Source organism: Triplophysa dalaica, chromosome 9 (genome assembly GCF_015846415.1).
Source record: "Triplophysa dalaica isolate WHDGS20190420 chromosome 9, ASM1584641v1, whole genome shotgun sequence".
NCBI classification, from domain to species: Eukaryota; Metazoa; Chordata; class Actinopteri; order Cypriniformes; family Nemacheilidae; genus Triplophysa; species Triplophysa dalaica.
In genome coordinates, this window is record NC_079550.1 from 5,724,414 (window position 1) to 5,746,803 (window position 22,390).

Below are 22,390 nucleotides of genomic sequence, written 5' to 3' on the forward strand. Positions count from 1 at the left end.
AGAGGGCCTGGTCACAAGGTTTTGCATGTGACCTGCTATTGCCACTGCAGTGGGTTCTGAATTGAACATTTTTGCTGACTAAGTACTGGTAGAGATGCACAACTAATTGTTTATCAATGAGGTTTAGTTGCAGAAACACACATAGTGGTATTTGAGGTCTTTTTGAACATATGGTGTAGCAGAAAATATGTATTTATGTGAATTATGATGGTGTGGCTATCTTATCAATCAGAATATCAGAATCAGAGTAACACACTTTTTAAAATGAGGTTTTTTAAAGGTGTACTCAGTGAGTTGAATACACAAACAAATATAAAGAACTTGTCCTGTTTAACACGATAAAAGCATTTTTATGGGGGGACAACATGTTGAGATCAAATGACCAGCCTAATACTATGCTTTCCTCTTTTTTATCTGCAACTTTAGATAGATTACTCTTTTGTCAAGTCTAAATAACACAATTTCTACAATGGTTACTGAATATGCTTTTGTGTGATGATGTATCTCTTTTAGTCAATGTAGGTAGACATTTAAAGGGCCATTTCCTTTAAAAATGAAAAGTCTTTCAGCATTTACTCACCCTCATGTCATTCTGAACTGGTTTTACTTTTTTCACACACAAAAAGAAGAAAGATATTTTGAAGAATGTTAGTTACTTAACACCACTGACCCCCATTGACTTCTTTGTATAAACCACTGGAACATTTCTCAAAATATATTTTGTTGTGTTCCACAGAAGATAGAGTCACATACAGGTTTTGAATGACATCAGTATGAATAAATGATGACAGCGAACTTTAGTCCAACTTGTCAATTCCACAATTACTCCTTCCAAAACAGCCGGGAACCTTGGAGTCATATTTGATGAACAGCTTTCCTTCAATGATCACATTGCAAAGACAACGCCGTCATGACGATATTCCTTATTCAACAATAGAAAGGTTAGACCCTATCTCACTCAGCATGCGGCACAACTCCCTTTCCAGGCCCTGGTAATCTCAAAGTAGGACTACTGCAATCCACTCCTTGCTGGTCTTCCTGCAAAAGATATCAAACCAATCCAGCTGGTTCAGAACGAAGCAGCACCCTTTGTCTTCCAATAGCCCAAAAGGGCTCACGTGAAACATCTTTTCATGTCTCTCCACTGGCTACGGGTTGAAGCCCGTATCAGATTCAAGTCACTAATGCTTGCCTACAGGACTATCACTGCATCTGCACTGGTATACTTTCACACCCTCCTAGACCCCATCAAGATCATTCCAACATTCACAACTCCTTCCTGGTGGAACATTCTTCCTAACTCGGTCCGGTCAACCACATCTCTCACAACATTCAAAAAACTTCTTAAAACCCAACTCTTCTGTGAATACTTGACAGAAAAATTAAAAAAAAAAACTCTTTCTCTCAATAGGTATTGTTCTGGCTTTTGTTGAAACTAGTAATTTTGTATTAGCACTTATTGTATTTTTGCTTCAGTATGACATGTCGTTTATCGCTCCCTAAACTCTTTGTAAGTCGCTTTGGATAAAAGCGTCTGCTAAATGACTAAATGTAATGTAAATGTAGTTAAAAACAAGATACTGCAAGTTCCCTTTTCATGTGAATGGATAGATAGATGTGGACGAACACAGAATCACAGTATAGACCAGGGTTTTTCAACTCCGCTCAACAGACTTTGCATGACAAAAAGTTTTAGATGTCTCCCTGTTTAACACTCTAACAAGTTGAATCAGATGATTTAAAACATCCAAAACATTCTGCTGTGGACTGAAGTTAAAAGACATGAGTAAACGTTATCTAACAGTTTATACAATATGACATGCCTGGGGATAGATGAAGGTATGACAGCAATGCTGTTTACAGTTGCATCAACTAAGCTCACACCCACCCACCCCTCCTCTCTGACAGCCTGTAGTACAATATAAAGGTGACCGGTCAGCCACAGAGCCAGAAGTGTTTGGAAGCACAATATGGCAACTAACATGAGAGTCCTGGGACTGCTTGTTATCACTCTACTGCTGCTGACAGCTGGACAAGGTAAAAGAGCAAATACATCAAACTATCTTGACACCTTGTCATTGCTGGCACATACACTATAAATGTGTTTGTTGCACAGTTACGCCTTCTTCTATTGATTATGTCTTAATTCAGTGATTATTGTTTTCAGCTGATGACACTAAAGTACAAAGATGGACTTGTGGATATCGAGGGCTTTGCAGGAAGCACTGCTATGCACAAGAGTATATGATCGGTAACCATGGCTGCCCGAGAAGACACAGGTTCTTTTCAGTTCTTGTAGTGGCGCATAATTTAAATGATGTCACTAAAATTCAATAATTTAAGAATTAAGTATATAAACAAAATGTAATTTTGTTAATGTTGCATAAGAACAATAAAGTATTATCGAAATTACAAAAAATCACTTAACAATAAATTAAAAATACATATATACACGTAAAACACTTAAGTTATTGTAGGGTTATGAATTGTTTTGTAAAGTAAATTATGCAAGACTTCATAGATTACAATCGATATAAATATATAATCGCAGTACAATGGATTATCAATGTGTTAAACGAAAATACATCTTAACAAAATGTTTCTTTTCATTTATAGGTGCTGTGCTTTGCGATTTTAACCATCATGAAGAAGCATGCTCATCAAGACCGTGTGCTGATAACCTTATATATAAAATATGCGAAGAATGGTAGCACATCTGATAGCGTATTCATATATCTGTCCTTTTTTGAGTTAATCAGATACAAAACAAACAAATATTCAATGACATGTATTCACACTTTATGGTCAAAATGTGTTCAGGGGGACTGTGATTACCCTTTATTTTCAGATTGTTATTTATTACCTATGATTTTACAAAACTGGTCACTGTACACATGCAATATATATTTTTTGGCTATTCGCTCCAATTGGATTATCGGAGACCAAGCAGCTCAGCTTTGGTAGCCACAGTATGATATGCACAGGGTAAGGGTTAACTGACCCACATTCATATAAAAAAATGAAAACAACTACTCAGTAAATAACAGGGCAAATTAAAGTTTAATGTTTTTTGAAGGTTTAGTCATTGTTTTGTAATGAATGGTTTATCAATTTAATTAAATTCACACAGATTTCTAGTTTGCTGCTATTGATTTACATGCACAATTAATTACACTTAAAAAAATATCACTATGAATGATTTTGTCATATAAGACAAAATATGATTTGACGGAAAGTTGGGGTCATGTGAAAAGATACTTTATAGAGCACTTCCTGTGACACTTTTGTTACAGTATACACTCTAAGGTATGTTTAAGTGACATGTTACATTTTGTTGTAACCGGGTTAACCATTCCACACTTTAAATATTTGATCAAATATGCTATGGACCATTTGGAAAATGAGCCATTTCTAATTGTTATAAACGTATTTTGTCCATGTATAAAGTCACTCTTTTTTTAAAGTAAGTCTTATTTCAAATGCAGGAATTGCAGGGCAAAAAGAATTATGGATGTGACATATACTCTCAGAAAATGTATTTATTAAGGGTATACTGAACCACCTGCTTATATTGACTAAACCCTTGTTGATCAGAATAATATCAGTGTATGCAAGTTTTCTATTCCAAAAACTGGAAGTAAACATGCGTTATGGATACGACAAAAAAGGCTTGGAGACCATTTGAAACACCAAATGTTGACATCTGTGCACATTATTTCTATAATTATTAATACCATTTCATGGCAAGGTTGACATTTTCAAAGAATTGCCTATGTGCATGGGCACTGACACGCAAGCAAAAATAAACACTTTTTAGACAAGCTTCTACAAAAGACAGACAATTAAACACACCTTTTAAAAATGCCTTGTCACTTTATTTGTAACTTGAGAAGAACAGGCACAACCAATATAGAAAGCTGAAGCTGAATATTTTTTGACAAAAAAAACGTGACTCCTCTGTGGAACTCATTTCTGGAACCAGTTTCTTCACAATTTGGAGAAAGCATCTGCATCCACATGTATATGTCTAACCTTTCCAAAATAAATTACATCTACTTGAAAATGGCATGTGGATGACAAAGAAAAAAACATGAGGAATCCAGGTTTATTCTCTCAAGTGTGAAAACAGGCCAAAACCAATCCACTTCCAACCCTCAAGAGACAGAAAACGATTATCCCTGGTTCAAGCATAAACGTCAAAACACAGAAGTATCAAAGCGGCGAAGGGTACAGCACCAAAGATGGATACAGCCCCTTCTTGCTTGTTGTTGTCCTTTAAAGGCTTCAACAAAATCTAAATAGAAAAAAAAAAAAGAATCGCAGTATGGTTGGACAAAAAAGATGTTTAAATAAGGTCTTTTGGAATATATATTACACTGGTTCTAAGATGTACCACAAAAGTACTTGTTTTAGACACTCTTGATTGAGAATTGTGTCTATGAAGCATGACATGTATTGTTAGGCAGGGAGAGCATCCAACACTCCTTAGTGTAAGAAGTGACTAATCTTGTTATGAAAATATTATTTATCCTCCGAATGTCTAAAAGCAATATGGAAGTGCACTAAAATATACAGATTTTCATGAACACTGTTGTTATGCTTATTAGGCGACTTAACAGCCTACTTCAAAATAAGAGCATCACAATGAATTTGACAAATTTAAGGAAAAAATTGGACCAGTTCAAAAACATAAGCAACAAAAAACACTGTGTTGACCTTATGTAATATTACAATTGAGAGCTAAACTCAGAACACAAAGCCCTCAATAACATCTATGTTTTGTCCCACTAAAGCCACTGTTACTGTGTGCACAGGGCCGCTGAAGCCTGGTGCCACCTGATTCCACTAAAAGCTACTTTGTTTTCTTTTCTACGGCCAACGTGTCATGGAGCTTTGAGACAAATTTTTCCAATTGGTCCATCACCAGCGTTCCGTTCTCGTCGAAGAAAATCCCGACAGACTTCGTAAACTCCATCTCTCTCAACTGCTTTGTTTTCCCATCTGTAAAGGACACTCTTAACGTGTACTGGTCATCAAACCTAACCAAGACAAAGGTGATTTAGTAAGAACCACAACAAAATAAGTGTTACAGTTTTGTTGTTAAAAAGTATTAAGAACATTCACCTTTTTAGACTAGAAGAGAGCTGCCACATGTGATCTGGGTCCATACCAGCTGGGTCTCTCTGCATGGCCACTAGGAAGATGTTCTTCTCTTTGTAAGAGGTGTACAGGGTCAAAATGCCCATCATTACGAAATATGTAATAAGCTGTTAAGGTTAAGAACTATGGAAAAAATATTTCTTCCTGTACCTATAGTGCAATGGAAATGATGAGACTATAATATCATGTCAAACTAGACTAATCAGGGCTACTACAGGGCTATTTTTATTTACATTATTAAACATCTGATCTGACCAAACTTATTGAGGCATTCTGAAGCCAGTTTGCTGAATGAAGGATATGAAACAACACAGCATGCCAGTACTGGTTTGGACTCAGGGAATGGGTGAAGATAATCCCAAATTAAAGCTACAATGGCAAAAAGGCACGAGATTGTGCAAATGACAAGACGTCCATCAACTAAATTAAAACTCTCAAGATGGCCGTATTTTTCCATCAGAACCTAGAATGAAAAAAATTTAACAAGCAAATTAACAAAAGCATACAATCATGTTTAATTCTCAAGGTTTTGGGTAAGTAGATTAAAACATTTAGATGCATAACAGATGAAGTTCTAGAGACAGTCCAGTACTAGAGGGTAATACGTGCAAAACCGAGCAATCGTGAGAAAAATGTATTATGGAAAGTATGCATGGGGACGACATACCTTCTTGGCTGCATCATCTAGAGAGTTCTTCACAGCTGCACCGTCCCATTTGTCAATCTTCACAGGCTTTTCATCAATTCTCCACTGAAATCATAATATCAAACTTATATACAGAAAAACTTTAAAGACACATCAGTAACGTTACATCTGTATCAATCAATTTAAAAAGTTTTTGTAAGGGACGTTTATATCGATGTTTAGGAAGTACTGTTCATTAATATTGACGCTTTGAAATTGCATCACAAGACCATTGTTGACATTGCTGTCGGACAACGTTCAATTAAAAAGATAGTTAGTTATGAATGGACATAAAGGACTAACGTGAATAGATTGGAGCATGCTAACTGACCAAGTTCACTTCTTATGCACCATATGCTTACATTCATGCATTATAGCATCATCATTTCTACTATACAATGTTGTATAATCATTAGCATGCATGTTCATTTTGAAAGGACTTCACTTTTCAGAAAAGAGAAACTGCTAAATGAGTAACACAGATCCATTTTTTGACGTTTCCGTTTTGGCTCCAAGTAACGTTACGTTACACCAACGGAAACCAGCAATGACACCAACATTCACGCCTGGGCAGTTAAATACGCTAGAAAACGATAAAATAGTCACTCGTGTCGTGCTCTGAGTACCGCTGCATAATTATCAACATATCATCCAAAAATCCGATGTAATAAATATTTCTTACTTTCTCCAGCAGACCATTCTTCTCGTTCCTCGCCGCCATCTTTTCTTCCTGTTCATTTGCTGTGACCTGGGTCACAACGATTGGCTAGAATCACATTAAAGGCGCCCAATCGTAATTGGTCAGAAGCGGAAAACGTCAAAGTGGGCGGATATTATGTCTGTAATTGGTTAAAAGCGATGACGTTGACCGACTGAACTGATAGTTCCGGGTTTTAAGTCTTCACGGATTCTTTTGTGTATTTTTGATAACTATTTAAGCACCGTTATTATAGGCCTATCTTTAATTTCTTAAATATACGGTTCTAGATGCTTTACCAAATTGACTTGGTAAAAAAATCTTTTCAAATAATAAAAACGATTTGGATGTCTCAGAATCATTAACCTAATCTGAGAAAATGAATAATGTTAAGAAGGATTTAGTTAAAATCGCAAATTTTAGATTTTAAGATTGATCTTTCACAAACCTTTGGACATAGATGTGAATTTATATTTCACCACATAATGTTAAATAAATGACTGCTGAGTGATCTATAACATTTGTTTTGTTAATTGTATTAAAAAAAGTGTAATTTAAATTATAAAGTTAGATTGTCATAATTGTCTTCAAATTTATTGTCTTTTCCATTCCTTTGATATACAAAACAAATGTGCAAATAAAAATAACATGACAGTAATATAGAGTTGATCAAGAAAGGTTTCGAAAACCGAATGCCAAAAGAAATCAATGCAGTCTTTACAACAGAAACATTTCACCCCCTTGAGCATCCCATAAAACACATTGAAGACCTACTTTTTAAAAAAGGCAAATCAAAATAAAAATTTGAATGAAAGCTACTCTTCTCATTCCTGTTATACAATATACTGTATTAGTGTTGTGGCAAATAAAAAATAAGACAATTCTATTTTTAAAAGGCCATATTTCTCCACTGTACGTCATCACAAAGTACTGTTTAAATAAATATGCATGTTTTACACCTCCAAAAAAATCAACATTCTCTCAAACCCAGCAAAGAAAAACAATGGAAGACTCCAAGTGCTTTGAAAGCCAGTCACACAATCCATAACAATGTCTTTGAATCAGTATAAATATAGGCAAGTAGTTGTATTTCACTATAGTACAGCAATGAATAATAATCTACTAACTTCCACTACATTTTGTAGCCTATACAGGAATTATTAAAAGGAAAATAATCTGTAAAAGGAAAAAATAAAGGGAAAGTGGCCAAATTTCCAGATACCAGCCATATTAGCACATTACACAGAAATAAACGACTATCTATACAATGAAAATATGATACAAAAATTAAGATCAAGATGAAAATAAGCAAGAACAAATGTATGAGCATACTCAAGACCCAAGTGTATGTTCCATTTTCAGCAGAAGAAACATCTTTAAACGGTCTTGGTGACCGCAAAATAGATTTCTCTAATAAATGCTTATAAGATAAAGTTTAGAAATGAAAAAGCATAGCCCTTCAAAGTGTTTTGCAGTTGAAGTGACAGAAAAAAAAGTTTAGGTTAATTTAAATATTTGTTTTATGTGTTATTGGATCAAGGTCTTTTTTTATTCTGGCGTCACATGCAAACCATTTGTAGAAGTGTTCAAATATGTTAACTTGTCCAAACTGTTATCTAAATAAATGTAGGCGTTAAAAAAGTTGAATTTTAAAATTAATTCAAATGAAAAATAAAACCGTCTGATTGCATACCCAAACTAAACTCAACATTCTCGCATGGTGCCTTTAAAAGAGCAATACATTTGAAAGCAGTTATAATAAGTAAGAAGCATCTGCACACTGCTAGGTCACAAACATACTCAACACAACTACGCAAACATAGTGATTCTCGCTATGCAAATTTGATTTCATGTGCCATCGCATTGCAAAATGTGTCAAAACAATGAAAGAAGTGAGAGAAATCAATCTGATTTGTGCCCTGGACAGCAGTCATAGTAGGCAATTTTCTGAAAATGAGATGTATACATAATCTGAAATGATTAAGCTTTACATTGTTGTATGCTTTGTTAGGACAGTATTTGGCTGAGATATATTTGAAGTTGCCGTTGCTAAGAAGAAATGGGTTTGTTTTAATGCTCTCTATTGGCTTACTGCTTTAATGACGTTGTGGAAAATAGATGAACCCAAAAGCCGAATTTCTAAGCTTTACAAAGATACCACACTTGAGTGGGTTATTTCAAAAATGTGGGCAGAAGTAGCAAAGTTTCCTGGCATTTTTGTTCGTGATTTTGCTGCTTCCACTCACAGAAATAAAGTTTTTATATATATTTACGGTAGAAAATTTACAAAATGTCTTAATTGAACATGATCTTTACTTAAAATTAATTGTTTAGTAATTTAATATTAATTTACTTAATAATGATCTTGGCATAAAAGATAAATCGATAAATTTGGCCCATATAATATTTTGTTGGCTATTGCTACAAATACACCCATGCTACTTATGACTGGTTTTGTGAGCCAGGGTCACATATATTTTTATATTTGAGGTCTTAATAATAGAATCTAACCTTAGAAAAACACTATAACATATACACAATCTGCTTTTGTTGCCGCTAGTTCTTTGATGTTGGTTTGGTGTGTCACAGCCCACATACATCTGTAAGATGTCTGCTTAAGATCTGGAAAACATCTGTAGTGTAAAAACATCATATAAACATCTTATAAAGAGCTGTTGTATATCCATTCTAACTCATACACATCTTACAGAGATCACCTAGAGGTATACATATGACATCTGACAGCAAACGTCTCAGAGAAGTAGGGCAGATAAGAAAACAGCATCTGCCAGTTGTACGTATGCTATCAAGTAGTAATTATACTGTTGTAACACAAAGTGGGGGGTCTCTAATTACCAAGATGACCAATAACAGCTCGGAGTAGACATACAACACAAAGCGCGAATGAGGATGTTTGTAACAAACAATCTAAAATCATGACAAGTAACTGTGCAAAACAAACTGTACGTGACTATAGTAAAACTATAATTCCATCACATGACTACTACATTTCATTACAACCGCGGCCATTACAGTATATGATTGGCTTAAGTGCCTCTCCAATAGTAAAGCAGAAGAGTTTGATGTGAGGCAAGTTTGTTGCAGAAGTAAATATTAGTTTTATGTTTGCGTACTTGCGAGGAATGTTTTCTCTGCTATACTCTTGCACTAAGTTTTACTCTTCCCACCCAAATAATGACTTACAGATGAATGATTTAAGAGAAAATTTCCCCATACACTAGAAAATCAGAATAATATAAAAAATACTGTAGAGTAGGGATGGAGCGATTCAGGATGCGATGCACGATTCTGATCTCACCATGCGATTTATTCACAATTTATTTTTACAAAATGAGTTGAAAAAAATGAGAAATGAACAACTTCCCTTGCATTATTTCTTAAATGCTTCACGTTTCTTTATATAATAAATTATGTTTATTTCACAGAACAAAACTAAACTGCAATTTTAAAACAAATTAATAATAGAAAATGTCTCTTTAATATAAACAAACTAATACTGTCTGTGCTTTTCTTTGATTTTTTTGCATTTCAGAAATATCAGCATGTCCACGTTTAGGTTTGCAGTGAACATGGTGGCCCCAAAAATTTTTTGCGATTCAGTTCACACCTCACATTGTAATCGATTTTCAACGGGCTCACGGTGAATCGTTACATCCCTACTGTAGAGTTATGCTACATTTTGGTACAAAACCACATCTGTTTTAATACATGTCCTGTGATTTTTCAAACGTCCAAACAAATCGTGATAAGCAAAGAGCGATTGTAAGGGATACTGTTATCTCTGGCTTTATATATCTCTGTCCGTCAAAGATTCATAACTTGATTTCTCTAATAAACAATAACTGAACTGAAAACACTGCAGGTTTAAATCCAGATCCAAATCAAGAGGAAAGTTGCTCAAAGCCCAATTATTGGGTTTTCAACCCAGCAATGCGTCACTAAGAGATGAACCCAGCCGTTGGGTTAAAACAACCCAACATAGGTTCATTTTAGGGCTGTCAAATGATCAATCCCATCTAGAACAAAAAATTTGTTTACATAATATATGTTGTGTACTGTGCAGATTCGTTTTGAACTTATAAAAACATACACAAACATGCCTATATTTATACAAAAATAGAAAATTAATTAACATTTTATATAATTTAAATTATTGGTAAATATACATAAAAACATGTAAATATTTTCTAAATATATAAACATCTGTGTGTATGTGTTTATACATGAAAGATTAATATGCACAAAACATTTTTGCATTTAATCGTTTGATAGCCCTAGATTATTTACAACCCAACGGTTGGGTCCATCCCTTTTTGACCCAACACTTGGGTCTTTTTACAGTGTATCCTAAAGATTTTGTGCCTCAGAGTGTCAAGGCACCTGAGCCCATGTTACTCTGATGTATTTCCAGTCCCTTTGGACAAAAGCGTCTGCTAAATGACAAGCGAAATGGGTAAATACTTTTCTTGCATTACTTGCCATACTTATCCAGATGTTAGGAAACCTCTTTAGTGCCTTAACATGGAAAACTCTAAGTGACTAATAACTACAACAAACACAACTATAAGTGTAGTCCCTTTAACAACTATCGTTAAAGTGCTCGTTTCTTTTAGAGATTCGTCCTGATCTTCGTGTATTACGTCCCACTACACCATCCTTTGTGGCCCAGGACCGTAGTTCATATTTGTTACAGCTTGTCTTGTGTCTGTCCACTTTTTGAGATTCTCTGTCAAATTGTCTTTGCAGCTTCAGCGCCAGATTTCTGTCGACCTTTTCCTGATTCATTCGTCGAATGATCAGATCGTCAAACCTGTCGCAGGCATTGCAACAGTCTGTCCTAGATCTCTTTGCTTGTACAGTGTCTTCTAAATGTTTGGTTTTGTGGCTTTTCTTTTTGCCCCTTCTTGAGGTAGGTCTGTTAAGTACACAACTCCTGGTAGCGGAGTCATTTATAAGGTTATCGGGGTCTACAGTACTTTGATTACAATGTTTAACACACTTGTCGAACATAGTTTCGTTCACTTCCGGTCTGTATTTACAAAGTGTTTCACATCTGCTGTGCCCTTCTTGAGTATCTGCGACAGCATGAGTCGTCAAACTAATGAGAGCACTAGCTGGTGGTGTACCTTCCTCTTTGGTACCCTGATCAAAAACAAGCCGGCGCTTGTTAGAAACGGCATGTTTTTCCTTCCGATTTTTACATGATCTTGCACTTGCGCTGCAAACGTATTGGGGATCCTGAAAACCATCCTTGGCTACAACAAAACTGCAAGGTTGGCTGTCCTGCTCTTCAACGGGACTCAATTTAAGGCTAAGATCCTCCTCAATCGGACTTGTGACGGTACCTTTGGATATCACCTTGATGCACTGACGGTCCACCTCGATTTGCTTCCACTTCTGCAGGATGCTGGGGCTGGCCTCGTAGCTCGTGGACTTGTGCAGAGTGCGTGTCAAGTTCCTGGGGGTTGACTTCACAATCATCGGTTCCAAAAGTCGCCCGTCAGGCAGTCGTTTGGGGGGAGTGCATGGCGAGCAGACGATAGGCTTGAAGTGATTGAGTTCTTCTGATATGCTATCGTTGCTCTCAGGGCTAATGGACCTCTCACATTTTGTTTGAAGCAGAAGTGAGGCGGCAGACGTGTGGACACCCCGCCAGTGGTGCTTCTTATCTAGACTGAGTAGCGGGGCAGAGAATGACCGACTGTTCTCAGAAGACAGAAGAATTCCAGCATTGTAACTATGAGTGATGTTGGCCTAGAACAGAAATAGAGAAGAGTCAAAGATAGCATATTGTCAAGATGCGCCTGTGCAATTACAATAAATGGGGAGGAATGTCGATTAACACTGACGATTCTCTGGGGTGGAGTTTATGTGAGGCACTTAAAAGCCTGTGCGCATGCTGAAGCGACCTCTGAAAATTTTGATTTTTAGCACAATTTAAATAGTTATGTTACAATCCATATCAGGTTTAATTAGTGATGGCAGATATGCTATTTAATTGTGATTTTTGCCATACATTTTTTAAATATCTGCCTTCCACCATTCAAGTAGATAGGATTGTTGACTTGCTATGACATAAACAATAATCCAGAAGCTTTGCAAACATTGCCGCCGAGTGGCACGACTTCCGTAAAAGGACTTTGGTAGAGATGACTGACATTACTGACTGATATAAAGAAAAACATTATGTCTATAATCAAGCCTGCAGCATGTCTATAAACAAATTTGTTATATTATCACATTGGTAAATCTGTTATTGTTATCTTCTAAATGTTATTAATATTGTACAATGTACAATATTAATGTACAACGACAACGATTTGGGACAAATATTATGTAAAAGGTGGTGTGATGTGGCGCTTCTTATCTGGTGTTCGGCCCCTTTTTATTAATTCAGCACTTATTATTATTATCGAGCAAAGATAGTTATTTACAAAAAAAACAATGATAATTATTTCAAATAATCCATGCAAGAACAAACTGAATTCTTATACCTTTTCAGGGACAGCATGGTGTGTGTGACTTTTATTTTTCCCTCTGCCATCCTCAGAGTCTGTGCAGCTCCTGCTCCGCTGAACGGCACTGCTATGAAGGCAACTGCAACGTAGTAAAAATGTGGTATGGATGTTACCTTTTAAATATTAACATATTTTTTTCCACGTTGTTGACATTCTAATACAGTAAATAGTGACAGACGGATATATCGCCAAATCTGATTACACGATTGATTCTGCTGACATTATTGACATCCATGGATAACTGTGTCTGCTTAGTTGACTAATAGTAAAGTGACAAGGTCCAAATCTAATACTGGTTGTGTGTAAGTTATGGCGGTTACTGCCAAGTCCCAAAAAGTACTCAAAAGCACCATAAATGTTTGTTAAATATTCCACATGTTTTGTCTCCAGCAATTGAACTGGAAATGGTTATGCAGTGCTCCAGTCATGATATAGTTTCGTAGACCAAAATCCAGAAATAAGTTAGCATTTCGGCACTTCTGGTTTCCTTGTCCTGAAAGTTTGTGGCTAACACAACAATATATTTTCAGATCATTTTTGCTCGACGAGATAAAAGTAATACCTAAATTTGTGATTTTTTTAAAAGCTTTAGCTTTAACTAACATTCTGTAAAATGGGACTAGAGATGTTGTTGGCGGATATTATTGATCATCATTATGCATAAAAGGCAATGCAACATGGGCACAATTCCCCCCCCATATGTGGATGGCAGTTCCTCCACATAGCAGTTTCTTATAAGGAAACATTTTAATATCTTTCGTTTAGTTTAAAAGTTGTTTGAAGCTTTTTGACTTTGGTAGAGTTTGTTTATAGCTTCAGGTTAGCTTTTGGTTTCTGGCAATTGTATTGTATAAGAGTGTTGATCATTTGTTAAGATTATATTCATGGACAAAATTTGTAGTAACATGTAAAAAATTCTTATAACATTCATTTTTTTGCAATAATTCAAAAGACATTGGAAAAACCTGGCTTTTTGTGAAGGGAACCAGTATGATGCTAAATTCCATGTTGGTCTAAATAAATATGTAATCGCTGTACAGGTGGTGCTATAGTGACAGCTCTCACTGATTGACAGGTATCAGAATCTGCCAATACCTGACTGGTCAACAAATAATAATGTATGCTGGTTAACAAGTTAAATATTAAAAAAACTTAAGTAGAAGAATAAAATTACACAAAATAAGAAGTGTAATACCTTCTATTGAAAGCAGGGGAGCACCTTGTCTTTCTCACAAACGCAGACACATGTCGGGTCCTCTTTCCTATGGGCTCTTCATTCTCAGAGTCTGAAACTCCGCAGAACTGAAACACACAGAAAGTGAAAGATTTTCTTCGACAAACACCATTAACTAAATACAATACGATTAATATGTAATATGTCAGAATTATTAATCATATGATTCTTCGGATCTAGGTAAGTGATGCAAAAGATTATCGATTTCTGTAAGAAAACATACAGGATGTTGACAATGCTTGAGCATCCCACACTCTTCCTTTCTCCGCAAAGGGACTTTTTTCTTTCTCTCCTCAGTTTCATCACCGCCTCCACCCTGAGGAGACAACATTGTTCTTTATTTCATTTGATAGAGAATTTGTGACCGAAATATACATCAGAAAACAAGCTTGTTAGAAACCATAATTGCTTTGCATTTTAATAAAAGATTTGCTCTCAATAAAATCATATGCGTGTCTGGCGATAATCCAAAGAACTTACATACCAAAGCGATATAACATTCATTTATTGAAATTAATGAAAACAATGAACTCTAAATAATACATCCTCTAAAGAACACAAATTAGACGTCCAAAAAAAACCCATAATATTACCTGATAATAAAATTACACCATGCTGTATCTCAGTAACATGGTAAGGCCATGGAAAAAAGTTATACCTTTGAAACTCACCTTGATTTTTTGTTTTTCATACTCTTTCTGCATTTCCCTTGGTTTATGAATGGGTACAGGTGCTCTGAAAATATCTATGAGGAAACGTGCACACACACACACACACACACAAAAAAGATCAAGTTTTATCAAGTAAACATTGTTGTTGGAGTTTTAAATGTGACCAAATGATCCCTTTCTCTCGAGTAATTAAGAGCTGTACAACAATGTAAACATTCAACAAAAAACCCTAGTCAGCTGAGTGTCTCCTCCCACTGAACACACACATGCCCGGGCAAGTATACATTCTGTCCCAGCAACTGAAACTACAACATTTAACTTTGACAATGCTTTGTTAAAGTACATTAAGAAAGACTTGTGCAAGTAACATATGGTGCGTTATTATTGCGTTTTGAACGAAGATTAGAAGAATTTAAAAGAACGCAAAGCGTCAATACGGGAGAAACGTGACGGCCTGGCGTATATGTGCGTCAGCTGACAGACAGACGCGACGTCACGCTATGACCACAGACCTTTCCGTCAGTTCTGTACATGACAGATCAAGTTTTTGATAAAAGCGTTATTGTGTTGTCAAAATCAGAATGAATGTAGGGCTCTTGACACATTTTTCAAATAACCGCAACACGTCATCTTGAAAAACATTAGGTCCAAAGTGTGAGACACAGCTGCACGTACACAAAACAACGTTAGACCGACATGTGGTTGCCCCCCATCAAAACAAACCTGTTTTATATTTACATTATAAAATCACATTTACTTGCACTTCTGTGATCCACAACCACAAAAAATAATGAAAGTTTTCGCTAAATATATTCGTATTATCAGTATAATTAGAAAACTGTGTCTTCCTCGGAGTGATTTTAAAGTGATGATTATGTAATAAATCATCGAGCACTGACCTCCGTCCGGCGTCTCCACATCTCTCTGCTCCATCCTCCGTTTACACCTTTCCGGGTGACTGAGGCGAACCAGGTCCCAGAGTTCGGTATTGACCAGGCCCTTCTCCCGGGACTGTTTACGGGCCCAGCTGGACACCCGCAGCCGGCACAGCGGACAACACAGACTGATCAACTTCACCGTCCGTTGGAAGCAATGCAGGCAGACCGAGTGTCCGCATGGCATCGTTACGGGCTCCAGCAGTATTTCTGAACATACCGGGCACCTGGCTTCCTCCAGAGTCAGAGGTGCAGAGAGAGCGACAGGCCTTGTTTTGCCTCTCTGCCCCGGTCCAGCGGATTTGGCGGACCCCACCGCCGCCATCTTCATTGGTATGTGCCTGCGTCTGGAGTTTGAAAACAAGCCCCGCCCTGTCGTGTGGAGCTCGTGTAAACTGTCAAGTTCCCGACAATTAAACTACCAGATTTTGTTTATGTAAGTTTATTTAAGATCACACACATGGTCTGGACGAATAATTAAGGTCTTTATCATTAAGGAAAAAGTCAAACGTTTTTGCTTATTTCTTAAGCAATGACCTATAACGTTTACTGTCAATGTCCACAAACGTTATATATCATATCTACATGTCACAACATTGTAGCGTCATATACATTAACATTTTATCCAAAGCGACTTGCAAGTAGAAGATCATATATGTGTTCTTAAACCATTAAACAATCTATTAAAGATTACAACGTGGAAGTGCACCAGGCCAGCAGATGGCAGTAACGCACAACGTGTTCTATATGTTCCCGCAGAAGAGTTACATCAGAAATGCATGGCAGCCGCACAGAGAGTAATAAAACAGCACTGCAAATCATGGATCAGATACCTTTCCGAAAGGTTAGCGGCAGTTTTTGTCTTCTTTTTTTGTTCAGGAGGTTTTGTGTTAATGCTTGTATTAAAAGCACCATATCAGCTGAAAGGTGTCGTTTGGTTCGTCTTGACATGCAGTTGAATGTCAAACCATGTAACGTCCCCGGTCGGCGTACCTTACTTTCCTGCAAAAAAAACAACGTAATGCGCAGCTTTATTTATTTTTTAATAACGAAAAAAAATAAAGTTCCAATTTATTTTAAAAATCGTCAAGATTTACAAAATGTACCAGCAGGTGGAGGTACAATACCAGGGAAATAAAATGAAATGATCGCGTCCCTAAAACAGCTTAAGTAGTCCCAGATTAAAAGGAATGTTTGATCTTTCAAAACTGAAAATAACTTGCCCTGACATAACCTAAAATATGTCTGTACCATTTTGTCTCAAGATGCACTAATCATGCAGAAAAGTGTATTTCAAGGGATTTTTATAAAAGTTTAACATTAGTTTTACCTCATCGCACGCTATTTGAATCGAGCTTTAGATGGTGGCCCTCTAGGAACAGGGTTTCACATAATCTCCCCATGTATTCATTTCATTTTTATGGAAAAAACTTAAATTTATTGCATTACGCTTGTTTTTCATCCCTATAGGTCAGAAATAACAGGCCCGTTGCTGCTTCAATAACCATCTAAAATCACAATGTCATGTGGTAAGGCTGCTGTCAGGGTGGTCTATTTAGGCAGGATTTCCTACCCCAATGCCTTGAAGATACAGCAGCACCACATCAAGCAACACCTTGATTTGTCTAATAGCAGCCCAAACACTTTATTGCTGTGTGAACATGAACCTGTGTACACCATTGGCATCAGACAGGCCCCCTACCCCCCTGAAGAGGAACAAAGACTGAAAAACCTGGGCGCAGACTTCTTCCGTACAAACCGAGGAGGTCTGATAACTTTTCATGGGCCTGGTCAGTTAGTGTGTTATCCTGTCCTGAATCTGGGCTGCTTTAAAAAAAGTGTAAGATGGTATGTGTGTGAACTGGAGAGGACTGTCATCAATACATGCAGCAAATTTGGAATCAAAGCCTCTACCTCTCCAGATACTGGTGTCTGGGTTGGCAATAATAAAATATGTGCAATTGGTAAGTTACAATTTGTTTTTATTATTTTTGGGGTTTGCAAACATTTACATTTTATTATTTTATTTTCCATATTTTTTAATAATAATAATAATAAAGTCAACACTATAAACCAATCATGAAATTATGCTGTGACTGATAAAGTATTTGCCTAGAATACAGTGCTGCACACTTTGGGCATTCTTTGGGTGAATCAAATGTAAATAAAAGATTACAAAATCTGTATTCCTTGTCTGTAAAACCGGCCCTAAGAGTTGTATGTTCCTTTGGTCGGACTTTAAAAATGTATAAATGCATATTTTGATATACTTACTTAGATACTTAGATGCCCGCTAGTCGGCCGGGGTACGGCGACGGGCACACGCTTCCTTCCACTGTGTTTCGCAGCTGATGGTTGCGTCTTCCTGGGTAGCTAGCCCTATAGGTCGACGACCTGAACTGGAATTCGCCGTGGTCGCGTTGCCGTGTCCACGTTGCCGCCCCCTTGCCACGTCGAGGCTTCCAGTAGGGTTTTAAGGGGTTATTTTGATATTTGATATTTAAATGCAACATTTTCTTTAAAAAATAGAAATAGTTTATCCAAAAAATTGAAATTCTGTCATGAATTACTCAATCTCTAGTTGTTCCAAAATCAAAGAAAGATAATTGGAAGAATGTTAGCAACTGAGATTTCTGGGTCGCCATTGACTACAATTAAAATAGTTGTCAAATGTGCCTCAGAACTGTTTGTTTTCCCAAATAATTCTAAATATTTTTATTTCTACTATGGTAGTCAATGGTGCCCCAGAAATCTTGGTTGCTAACATTCTTTCAAATATCTTTCTTTGGGTTCAACAGAACAAAGAAATATGTACAGGTTTGGTACAACTTGAGTATGAGTAAATGATGACAGATTTTTTGGGTGAAATCTGTCCCTTTAAAAAGCTACCATGTTCAAAATCACAAAGTTGCTTATATTTTAGATTTATAGTAGCATTTGTTTTAGCCTTTTGAAAGATTTCTAGTTTTGTTCTATTTTTAAGAAAAGACCTAAAGAGATTATTACATTGCTAAGTGTCATGTTTTGCAGGAATCCATTGCGGAAGATACATAACCTCCCATGGTTTGGCTCTGAACTGCAAAACAGACATGAGTTGGTTTGACAACATCGTGCCATGTGGGCTTGTGGGTAAAGGCGTCACATCACTGAGTCGAGAGCTGGAGCGGGATGTTTCAGCCGAAGAAGCCATTCCAAAACTACTGGAAGCCTTTAGTGAACAGTTCAATTGCTCTTTAATTTCTAACAATAGCTTCATGTAAATGTATTTTATTATAAAAATCAAAAATTTTGATTTTAAATCTGGTTCCTTATGCTTAAATCTGTAGACAATAAACAGTTTTGTTGTATGTTCTTAGACCTCCAACTGAATACAGTAGGTGTGCTAAGCTGAAATCCCTTCAATTGGTTGCTGGAGTTGTGGAAATAGTTTTAATGACAAAATACTTAATCCCCATACATCAAAATGTGTTATTTCAAAGATAAATTATATGTAGATTTTCTGCATGTTTGTTGGTTCTCTGGGATTTATGACTCCCATGAACCCCTGATAACATCACGAGAGACATTCTCATAAAGATGAGCTGGCTCCAGCAAGATGAGATGTCTCCCTTGTATCAAATCCTTGTTACCATTTTTCTCTCCTTTCCTTTGTCTAAAAACAGTGCCAAAATGTAGACGCTGTAATTATTTTTTTGGAACAGCTCCTAGTAAAGGCATTTTTGTAAACATGATTTATTTTCTGTCAGGCTTGTGGAAATGACAGCCCTGTGGTGGTGAAACAGCGGTGATTTATAGACGTGTTTTTTTCTCTTCTGATCATTGCTGTATGGCACTGAGTGAACAGGCAGCAAAAGGACGGCCACTGGATTCAATTACACGTCCTGTCCTCCACGGAAGATACGTGTCCTTGGGACCAAAACCTTGTGAACATGTTTATCATTGATAAAACGTCACCTTTGAAGCTGATACATTTATATATATCAGACAATAAATAAGCATTTTGAACATTTTAATGTGTTTCTGGATTTGCTAGGTACTCAAAGGTTTGTTTTTATACACTATAAAAAATTGAGTTGTTTTAAGCTATGGTTGGGTCAAATATGGAAGAACACAGCTTTTGGGTTAAATTAACCTATTATGGGCATTTTTTTTGAGAGGTCAAAGTATGTCTTTGACAACAGGCTTTTAGTTCTATTACATGAAACAGCCCAGGCTGCAGGAGGCATTAAAAGAATACTTAAAGTCATTTCTCATTCTTCTCCTTTTTCATATCATTCGTCCATCATCCGATCTCACTTGTCTTCTAATGCGTTGTGGGTCACATGCAGCTCTTTACATGCTAGCATGGTTTTTCTGTGGAACAGAAAATGTATTTTTTATGATCTTTACATAAGCTTTTTTCCATGCAGAGGACAGTTGAAAGTGACCATAGGCCCGTTTCAGAAAGGAGGTTTAGTGAAAACTGTATTTACCCTGAAATGAGGGAAACTGGGTTTTCCGTTTCAGAATGTGAGGTATGTCAAACCAGAGAAAGAGGGGTAACTCAAGTCCGTTTCTAAACGAGAGGTAACTTATACTCAGAGTCAGTAACCACAGTAACTAGCTATGTGGACCTGGTCGGGAGCATGTTTTCTGTGGTAAACCCAGAGTTACTTTCGATCTCCTCCCCCTTTTTAAAGCACAATTGGTAATAATAATAACAACAATAATACATTTTATTTATAGAGCCCTTTATATTTACAGAAATCTCAAAGTGCTACAAAATTTCAAGGATTCAATCAATTAAAAGCCTGTCTTAAAAGATAAGTTTTAGACACATTTGAATGCACTCATTGACTGCGGTGCCCTCAGATGGTCAGGAAGAGCATTCCACAGTTTGGGAGCAGCTGAGCAAAAGGCCCGATCACCCATAGTACGAAGCTTAGTCCTAGTGGGTTTGAGAAGATATGCTGAGGCAGAGCGGAGGCTACGTCTTGAGCTTTGTGGAGTGAGAAGTTCCTTGAGGTAGACAGGGGCATCGCCATAGATCCACTGGTGGGTAAGGAGAGAGACCTTATACTGAATCCTGTATGAGACTGGAAGCCAATGGAGGCATTTAAGGATGGGAGTAATATGATTGTACTTGCGCACCCTCATTAGGATCCTTGCGGCACAGTTCTGAACATACTGCAGCTTCTGAAGGCATTTTCCTTAGATCCCGATGAGGAGTGCATTGCAATAATCTAGTCTGGAGGAAACAAAGGCGTGGATAAGCTTTTCTGCATCTCCACATATCAATGTGGAACGAAGTTTGGAGATATTCCTGAGATGGAAAAAAGATGTCTTACATAGCTGATTGATATGGGCTTCAAAAGTCGGATTACGGTCCATTTTAACACCCAGGCTGGAAACTGTAGTAGTGAATGGAAAGTCTTGACCAAAGAAGGCAATAGTGGTTAATTTCGATGTCCGGACCTGGTTTGGAGTGCCAACTAGAATGATTTCCGTTTGGAGCTATTTAGCTGCAAAAAGTTTTGATTCAACCACACCTTTGTTTCCTCCAAGCAGGTAGTTAGAGTAGACAATGGCTGGACAGCAGACGAAGTTGAGTTTGTTCTTATATAGAGTTGTGTGTCGTCGGCATAAGTGCTGTACCTCATTCATTAATACAGTCATTCATGCAACACATTTTGATTACACAGAGACAATCTCAGTGAATAAAATGTCATATGTGATTTTATAGAGGATCCTGTATGGGAAGAGGCTGCATTAATTCATAGGGATGTACTTGGATTTCAGGAGAGGAATTTAGGACCAGATTGGAATTTTGTCATTTCCCTGTGCATTAAAACTGTACCATGTTTCTCTAGAGTGGATTAGATGTATCAAAACATATCTCATTTACTCAATTGCGGGGAAAATGGGTATATTTTTTATGGTCCACAACATAGAAAGATTAAAAAGTCCAATAGGCACCACGGACACAGTCCACAGGAACCACGAATGTCCACAGGGAGAGCACTCGACCCGAATGGACCCACGGAAGAAGCGGCAGCAGACCCAGCCCAGTAGAGACTCCGACCCACAAAGGGAACACGTACAGCGAGGAGAGGGCTCGAACTGCCGGCAGATACCACAACATGTGCTCAATGAGACAAAACATTGACACGAGTGAAAACAAAGACACACCAGACAGGAACCCTGACAGCATGAACAAAGAAATGAATAAATACAGACACACAGTAGATGCAGAAATGAAGCTATAAAGGTAATAAACAGTTGATTAAGATGTGCAACAATTCCTACCAAATCTATTCCGAGCAGGGTTCGAACCACTGATAAGTCTAACTTTGACATGAAAGTCTGACACCATAACAAGTGTCATATACAGCATGACATCTAACACTCATCACTAGAGCACTGATGAGGAGAATTTTTTTGATTATTTCTGTTTTATTTCTGTTTCATTCATGTATTCATTCATTTACTG

The 22,390-nt window shown here is 37.0% G+C and overlaps 4 protein-coding genes across 4 annotated transcripts; 2 read left to right on the forward strand and 2 right to left on the reverse strand.

Annotated features, from left to right (window-relative positions):
* The first annotated feature begins 1,969 nt into the window (after nucleotides 1-1,969).
* On the forward strand, nucleotides 1,970-2,337 carry defbl3 (defensin, beta-like 3). Its single transcript, XM_056756001.1, has 2 exons — nucleotides 1,970-2,037; nucleotides 2,168-2,337. Exons 1-2 carry the CDS (start codon nucleotides 1,971-1,973, stop codon nucleotides 2,335-2,337), a joined length of 237 nt encoding a protein of 78 aa, XP_056611979.1. The 5' UTR covers nucleotide 1,970.
* A 1,514-nt stretch (nucleotides 2,338-3,851) lies between these two features.
* On the reverse strand, nucleotides 3,852-6,603 carry spcs2 (signal peptidase complex subunit 2). The gene is made up of 5 exons (XM_056756820.1): nucleotides 6,528-6,603; nucleotides 5,828-5,911; nucleotides 5,471-5,623; nucleotides 5,125-5,267; nucleotides 3,852-5,039 (listed from the first exon to the last, which is right to left on the reverse strand). The coding sequence occupies exons 1-5, from the start codon at nucleotides 6,564-6,566 to the stop codon at nucleotides 4,853-4,855; spliced, it is 606 nt and encodes a 201-aa protein (XP_056612798.1). The 5' UTR covers nucleotides 6,567-6,603; the 3' UTR covers nucleotides 3,852-4,852.
* Nucleotides 6,604-7,120: 517 nt separating this feature from the next.
* rnf169 (ring finger protein 169) lies at nucleotides 7,121-16,321 on the reverse strand. Its single transcript, XM_056756601.1, has 6 exons — nucleotides 15,886-16,321; nucleotides 14,987-15,060; nucleotides 14,539-14,631; nucleotides 14,277-14,383; nucleotides 13,058-13,160; nucleotides 7,121-12,317 (listed from the first exon to the last, which is right to left on the reverse strand). The coding sequence occupies exons 1-6, from the start codon at nucleotides 16,250-16,252 to the stop codon at nucleotides 11,142-11,144; spliced, it is 1,920 nt and encodes a 639-aa protein (XP_056612579.1). The 5' UTR covers nucleotides 16,253-16,321; the 3' UTR covers nucleotides 7,121-11,141.
* lipt2 (lipoyl(octanoyl) transferase 2) lies at nucleotides 16,322-19,934 on the forward strand. Its single transcript, XM_056756602.1, has 4 exons — nucleotides 16,322-16,357; nucleotides 16,681-16,765; nucleotides 17,392-17,885; nucleotides 18,952-19,934. The coding sequence occupies exons 3-4, from the start codon at nucleotides 17,441-17,443 to the stop codon at nucleotides 19,179-19,181; spliced, it is 675 nt and encodes a 224-aa protein (XP_056612580.1). The 5' UTR covers nucleotides 16,322-16,357; nucleotides 16,681-16,765; nucleotides 17,392-17,440; the 3' UTR covers nucleotides 19,182-19,934.
* Nucleotides 19,935-22,390: the final 2,456 nt, after the last annotated feature.

Coding starts and splice junctions, on each gene's coding strand:
- defbl3 (XM_056756001.1), top strand. CDS start 1,971: ATGGCAACTAACATGAGAGTCCTGGGACTGCTTGTTATCACTCTACTG. Junction 2,038..2,167: donor GCTGCTGACAGCTGGACAAG/GTAAAAGAGCAA, acceptor TATTGTTTTCAG/CTGATGACACTAAAGTACAA.
- spcs2 (XM_056756820.1), bottom strand. CDS start 6,566: ATGGCGGCGAGGAACGAGAAGAATGGTCTGCTGGAGAAA. Junction 5,624..5,827: donor TAGATGATGCAGCCAAGAAG/GTATGTCGTCCC, acceptor TTTTCATTCTAG/GTTCTGATGGAAAAATACGG. Junction 5,040..5,124: donor CTCTCTTCTAGTCTAAAAAG/GTGAATGTTCTT, acceptor TGTCTTGGTTAG/GTTTGATGACCAGTACACGT.
- rnf169 (XM_056756601.1), bottom strand. CDS start 16,252: ATGAAGATGGCGGCGGTGGGGTCCGCCAAATCCGCTGGACCGGGGCAG. Junction 13,161..14,276: donor TCCCCTGCTTTCAATAGAAG/GTATTACACTTC, acceptor ACTACGTTGCAG/TTGCCTTCATAGCAGTGCCG. Junction 12,318..13,057: donor ACCATGCTGTCCCTGAAAAG/GTATAAGAATTC, acceptor TTTCTGTTCTAG/GCCAACATCACTCATAGTTA.
- lipt2 (XM_056756602.1), top strand. CDS start 17,441: ATGTCATGTGGTAAGGCTGCTGTCAGGGTGGTCTATTTAGGCAGGATT. Junction 17,886..18,951: donor TAATAAAATATGTGCAATTG/GTAAGTTACAAT, acceptor CATGTTTTGCAG/GAATCCATTGCGGAAGATAC.